This window comes from Pygoscelis adeliae, unplaced genomic scaffold (assembly GCF_000699105.1).
Source record: "Pygoscelis adeliae isolate BGI_AS28 unplaced genomic scaffold, ASM69910v1 Scaffold121, whole genome shotgun sequence".
NCBI lineage: Eukaryota > Metazoa > Chordata > Aves > Sphenisciformes > Spheniscidae > Pygoscelis > Pygoscelis adeliae.
In genome coordinates, this window is record NW_008824359.1 from 2524534 (window position 1) to 2531887 (window position 7354).

At 43.9% G+C, this 7354-nt stretch overlaps 1 protein-coding gene across 1 annotated transcript in view; it reads left to right on the forward strand.

The window, feature by feature from the left end:
- The window catches only part of KLHL29 (kelch-like family member 29), a 262545-nt gene that overhangs the window by 235089 nt on the left and 20102 nt on the right, over nucleotides 1-7354 (forward strand). The window contains exon 11 of the mRNA XM_009319728.1: nucleotides 4408-4601. Coding sequence (XP_009318003.1) covers nucleotides 4408-4601 — 194 coding nt within the window. The remainder of the gene's footprint in view (nucleotides 1-4407; nucleotides 4602-7354) is intronic.

Genomic DNA, 7354 nt, shown 5'->3' on the forward strand with positions numbered 1-7354 from the left:
ATGAAATGAGTGAAACAGGAGGAGGATCAGGCCCACAGATTAAATCCTAGGAGTGGAGAGTTGTGAAAACTAGCAAGGTTATTTCTGCATCTGCTCTCTTCAAGCCTCGGCTGTATTTTCTGCTGGGTTCAGATCATTTGCTGTATCACGGGTATATAAATAATACATAAACCAGAGGATAGTGACTGCACAAGGGTCAGGTGAGACGACAGTGCTCAGTGCACATGAAGTGACAGGCGGGGACACGGATGTCCTGCACACATGGAAATCCTGATGTCCGGAGCACGGCAGGGCCATGGACGACGGGGTTGCAGGGACCGCTCTGGGGGCAGAGGACGGCATGCAAGGGCATCCGTGTGAAACCACACGTGAGTCCGTAGCATGCAAGGACTGCAAAACCAGGCGTCAGTCATGTGAAAGGAGATGTCCTTGAAGTTTCAAGTTCAGTAAATTGAATGGGCTTGGTAGGCCCATAGCCAAGGACAGGCGAGGACATACCGGGACTGGAGGGAGCAGTGGAGGAGAGGGAAGAAAAACCTTTGCTTGGCTCGAAGCCAGCTCCCATTAAGTCTCCATCTACGGCTTCAAACAGGGGAATCAAATGCAAAGCTTGACTAATGGAAAGAGATCAAAGTGATTATTCTTTAAATCGGTTCCCTCCCCGCTGGCCCTTGAGCAGAGCCGGTGTTAAAGGCAACCGAGGAGCCCCACTAGCGCTAGTGGCTGTGGAGTGATGGCAACGCCGGAGATGACGAGACAGATGGAAAGGCCCTAGGGCAGAGAGGTAAAGCAGGTGTCATTATTTCCTGTCCTGGAGGGTTACAAAGATTCAACTTCATTCATTTTTAAACCAATTTAGTTAATCTGGTGCAAATTCTTGTGTGAACACATTAAGAGCTGACTTGAGATAGACCAAAATGATGGAAACCTGCCTTGCAGAGACTTAAGGAGCTTAGACTACTTAGTTTATCCCATAGAAGGTGAAGAGGTGACTTTATTATTTTCTGCAAGTCCATACGTGAGAGAGCGAGATTTGATAGCAGACAGCTTTATAATCCAACAGGAAAAAAACCCTTACTTTCTTGTGGGTGGGAGCTGAAGCAAAACAGACTAGAAATCAGGTCTACAGTTTTGCAAGGAGGGAATGAACCAGAGGAATAAATTCCCAGGGGATGGAGGGACTTGATGGACAGGTATCAGGACGCCTTGAAGGCACCAATTTCTCTTCTTCAGCCCAAGGGTAAGTTAGGCACTAACTTAAGAGGATTGCTTCACTGAGCAGCCTATGTAAAACCCACATTAGATGCCTGTGTTAGGTGGACAAGGACTGGCTTCCGCCTGCTTTATGGTTCACTGATTTTTTAAACCAAATGACCCTCAAGACAAGAGTGGGTTTTTAAGCTGCCCCACTTGCACCTAGATTTGCAGCCTTTGACTTTCAGCAGATGAAGTGAAACTGGTCATTTTTGGTTTCCCGGTGGCAGATGAAGGAGAAAAAAACAAAGAAACATCAGTTCTGTTGTTGCAGAGCATAAACAGAGAGCAGTGAAAGTGGGTGAAAAACTGGGTCTAGGGGACCTGAGGCCCCAATAGTAAAATTCATCCAGAAAAAGGACAATTGTTTTTGTAATTTGAGCCTTTCTCCAGTATTCCTATAGATGTGATCCTCAACCACACCCAGCCCCCAGCATATGTGAAGGATATAACCCCTCCTTCCCAAAAACAACTTGGGAGGATTGGAAAGTCATTGGCAGGAACCTATGAGTCTTGGGAACTGTGGTCGCCCAGGTACTTCTGCCAGCGCCGGGGAAGGCAGCACGGCTGCTCACCATCCCATCTCAGACCACTTCTACTGGTGCGAGGTCACAGTGGATGGTGTGAGGGGATGGAGGGACTTGATGGACAGGTATCAGGACGCCTTGAAGGCACCAATTTCTCTTCTTCAGCCCAAGGGTAAGTTAGGCACTAACTTAAGAGGATTGCTTCACTGAGCAGCCTATGTAAAACCCACATTAGATGCCTGTGTTAGGTGGACAAGGACTGGCTTCCGCCTGCTTTATGGTTCACTGATTTTTTAAACCAAATGACCCTCAAGACAAGAGTGGGTTTTTAAGCTGCCCCACTTGCACCTAGATTTGCAGCCTTTGACTTTCAGCAGATGAAGTGAAACTGGTCATTTTTGGTTTCCCGGTGGCAGATGAAGGAGAAAGAAACATCAGTTCTGTTGTTGCAGAGCATAAACAGAGAGCAGTGAAAGTGGGTGAAAAACTGGGTCTAGGGGACCTGAGGTCCCAATAGTAAAATTCATCCAGAAAAAGGACAATTGTTTTTGTAATTTGAGCCTTTCTCCAGTATTCCTATAGATGTGATCCTCAACCACACCCAGCCCCCAGCATATGTGAAGGATATAACCCCTCCTTCCCAAAAACAACTTGGGAGGATTGGAAAGTCATTGGCAGGAACCTATGAGTCTTGGGAACTGTGGTCGCCCAGGTACTTCTGCCAGCGCCGGGGAAGGCAGCACGGCTGCTCACCATCCCATCTCAGACCACTTCTACTGGTGCGAGGTCACAGTGGATGGTGTGAGACAATAAGTATCGGGTGACAGGTATAATGTATATGTTAGAAGCTGAGGAACTAGAAAGGCACATTAGGTCAGTTCTTCTCAGCTCTATGTCTTTACACAGTTTCTAGCCAATTACAACCAGTTTCTTAACCAGCTTTTATTATACAATAAGACATCAACAATTAAATTACCAAGCCCCAAATTACTACAGCTAGCAAAGTGTAACCCAAAAGCAGTGTATGAAACTTTATATCATGCAACATTTTTGTGGATCTGCTAGGATGGGCGTGAGTGCTGCCCAGGCAAACGCAGGAGCTGCAGCATATGGTGTCTCACGTGGAGGAGTTGCTTGTGCAGTCAAACATGCATCTGCAGGCTCGAGTTTGGTACCAAACGTTAAGAATCAGCCCAATATAGGTGTGTCACCTTGGATGCTCCCAGCACCATGTTGTTTAATCTCGTTATATTTCTCCCCTTTGATCACTTTGTTGTAGATGAATTTAATTTCGCAGTAACTAATTTAGAGCATTGTACAAGGCAGTTCTCCACGCTCATTATAAGGGACTTTGCTCATCTTTTTGCCTCATTTTTATGAGTGTGTTAATTACTTTCAGTTATATTACTTGGAAACTCATTAATGCATTTCCATTAAGCACATTATTTTGTGCTGCTTCCACCATTTATATCTTTTGTCCCTTTTATTTTCCCCAAGTTTGGGCAGTGAGAATTTGAGGGACATGTTGCAGAGGGAGAATTCCCCTGTCGCTAAATCTTTTTTTACAGATGGGTTCACGGCCATGGATTCATTTCATGTTTGCATATTGCATATCACTAATATTAAGAGCAAAAGCCCTGAATGGGTGATAAGGGCTTCTGTTCTTGCAGTCAACAATTCTGAATAATCGCTGTGCAGGAAACTCCTATTTAACTGAATGTGCCATTACATGGAAGTGTAGAAGCCTAAAAAAAATCACATTATTTTCCGCTGTCTCCAAGACTCATTTTAGAGCAGCTATTTGGATCCCTGCCACATTATCTTTAAAAAAAATTGACGTCTGTACTTGTGACATTGTCTAAAATGAATCTTCATCCGTGGATTATTAACTGCACATCCCTTATGGTCAATGACTCAATTAAATCAGATACTGATGACCTTAAAACTAATTTAGCACTTTCATGCATATTCTTTTCTGTTTGCTTCATGTCAAATATGGATGCAATGGTGAAATCTTATTCCAGCATTAACGCCTGCAGCTTCTTGCAATGAAGCACAGTAGTTTGGTTTGCACAATTAAAATTAAATGGAAACAACTTATTCTGGCACTAAATGTGCGTCGCTGGTCAGTTAACTAGAGTAAGAAGAGCTATCGTGTTGCATTATGTTGCAGGTGAGATGTGTTCCACAAGCTGGACAACTGAAGTATATTAGCAGTTGCCTGCCTGCGGTTGCTATTGGATATCACTGCACTGATTTGCAAGAATAATCTCATTGTATACTCATTAATAGAAATTAATTAGTGGAAGACATCTCAACAAAGATGTCCAGAGTTTCTTTAGCTTGGACTATAATGAGATTTGAGAGGCATATACAGAAAATAGAACCAGCTTTCTCTGGGCTCTTCTCAACGTTTTTAAAGCCTAGAAAAAGCATTAATTACACTGTTTACCAAATGGCTGAATTTGTAGGATGTTAGAAAATACATTTCCACCTCTGTTTTTCCTCTGCTTGTCAAGCTGCCTTTCTGTTATATCCCAGCCTGCTTTCTCTGCCTGTCTATCCTGTCTTTACTGTTCACCCAGTGTCGCGTCATCTCAGCTCACTCCGATCGCTGTTGTCCTAGGTACGATACGATAACCAACCAGTGGGAGACCATCGCTCCTCTGCCAAAGGCCGTCCATTCGGCCGCTGCAACCGTTTGCGGTGGGAAGATCTACGTCTTCGGTGGAGTGAACGAAGCCGGCCGAGCTGCAGGGGTCTTGCAGTCCTACATCCCGCAGACTAATTCGTGGAGTTTTATAGAGTCTCCAATGATCGGTAAGGGATGCGTGGTGGCAACGTAAACCCATATAACGACATATAGGTATTTTAATGCCTTTGTGGAAAGCAAATGAGTTGGGGGGTGAGGGGATATATGTTTACAACAGATTGGCAGGAATGTATGGTATATTATACCAGAGAGGCAATTATCTGGATCTTTACTGAAGGCAATTGTCACTCATTAATACAGCTAGTTATCAGCTAGAAGTGATGAGTTCAAAGTAGAGGAGAAAGGAAATCAGTTATTAGGTACGGACAACTAGTAATTTTAGATCCAAAAAATCGCAAAGTGCAGTGAAACTTCATCCTGGCATCATGTGTTGCTCCATGCAGTTTTACAACACTGCTCAGTAAATTGATTATTACTCATGGATTTGTTAAAATGCCTCCTGTCCTGTGGGAAGTGGCAGTCATTCTTAACCGGGATTTATTAGTGGTGTCCAAAGGCATATGTGCTTCAGAGGCTGAAATCTCCGAGACATGTAGGTTATTAAAACTGTGTTTATTAGTTTGTGATGCCCTTGAGCTCACCGAACATTTCACAGAATAAAGAGCAAAACGAGAAGCCAAACTTGCCACCGTACCAGCCAATGTCAGAGGTGCAGACTTCCTTCCAAAATTAGGATAGCGCTCAGAAGACTGCAACTTATTTGCTTTCTGTGGCGATTTGCACCCTGAGTGTTTAGGCTGCTTTTGGAAATGGGGTTTAGCATTCAGCTTCATGAGGGTTACTGCAGGGTGATAGCCAACCTTGGCCACATGCTCTGCACTGAGTGGCTGTGGGCAGCCTTCAGTCTGACTACTCGGGTGGCCAAAGAAACAGCGCTCATACAGTCATTGCAGAGAAGCTACTTTGGGGTGGCTTGCTTTTGCATCCTAGAATCATAGAACGGTTTGTGTTGGAAAAGACCTTTGAAGATCATCTAGTCCAACCCCTCTGCAATGAGCAGGGACATCCTCAACTAGATCAGGTTGCTCAGAGCCCCGTCCAACCCAACCTTGAATGTTTCCAGGGATGGGGCATCCACCACTTCTCTGGGCAACCTGTGCCAGTGTTTCACCATACTAAACCTCTTAGTCGTGTTGAAACTATGGCATGAGGTGCTTTGGTTAAAAAAAATCAGTCTCAGTATTGAGCCTGGTAGAGCAATAGGAGTAGCAAGTAGTAAATTATAGAAGCATATTTATAAGGTATTCAGGTAAGGCCTAAGCATATTCAGAAAGCTAAAATAAGCTGCTCTTTTTATTGTAGCTTGTTACAATTATTATGACTCTTTTCTTGGGGTTCCCCAGTAGATAGAATCATAGAATCATAGAATCATTAAGGTTGGAAGAGACCTCCAAGATCATCGAGTCCAACCATCAACCCAACAACACCATGCCCACTAAACCATGTCCCTAAGCGCCTCATCTACCCGTCTTTTAAATACTTCCAGGGATGGTGACTCAACCACTTCCCTGGGCAGCCTGGTCCAATGTTTGATCACATTGTGAGGAGCTGGTAGAGCCATGGCTGTAGCCTCCCCTGTGCAGGCAGAGCTGCTGCTTTCCGACTCCCTTGCTGCTGTTTGTGTGCAGCCTAACATAACATGACATGCATATGATGCAGCATGAAGCGCCCAGCAGGAGGGTGTTAACCGGCAAAAGTCATGTTTATGTAATACAGCAGTGCAAATAACCCTATTGCCTGGCTTTTTCCATCACATGGCTACAGCTGCTGCTGTTCCTTTAATCCACTGACTGACAGCATGAGATTTTCCTGTACTCACAGCATATTGCAAAAATGAATGCATTATGCAAAGAGGTATTCCTTTTCCTTACCAAAATAGTACAAGTGCCACAGGGGCTAAGAAATCAGTCCCTGGGCTCACCATACTGTCTAGCAGGCATCAACACCATGCGTGCTTGGAAAAAATCATCCAAACCATCCAGAGTTGGGTTCGTCACCCACTGTGCTAATGGGCGTGTACTATTATTTCCTAACAAAAATACATGAAAGATACCGGTGAAGTTAAAAGATGGTATTTATGTTTTCTTGGTGAAAGTGAAGTTAATTAGTTAAGCTGAAGGCATAAAATATATGATGAAATGCAGAGTTGCTGTGTGTCTTTGTTGGGAAATGTATAATGTCAATTTATTTGCAAATAAAGTAAAATAACACAGAGCCTGAAAAATTGCACCCCAGTGGAGAATGTCTGGGAAACTGAATTGATGTGATGCTTGATCTTCACTAAAAGGCAGTGGGAATACTGGAAATATACTTTAATTTTACCAGCTCTACAAGAACCGTAGTATCACCTGTATTTGTAAAGTATCCCCCAAGAACTGGATGCTATGCCGTGTGGTACAGTCAACATTTATCTAAAACAAAGAGGGAGTAGAAGGAGTCTTGGGGTGCTTTTTACAAAATGGAGCTGAGATAAACCCTGATATGATCACTGCTGGGGTGCCTTTGGCAGCCTCGGAGACTTTTTGTGTTAATTTGTGAATTCTTAAGGTGTCCCTCTGAGATAAGTCAACTGAGACATCTGACGGCGAGTTGTGTTGGTTAAGGTCACCCCAGAGATCAGTGAAACATGTTTGACTTCAAATAGGACAATGGTTTCTTTAAAAACACCTCAAGTGTGCTCAGATATGCAACAGGTGTCCAAGGTCTCTGGAGATTTTTAGACCAGTAGTACCTGTCTCAAGTCATTGTGGTATTTTATGATAGTGCATTGAACACAGCGTGGCACACATTTGAACCCAAC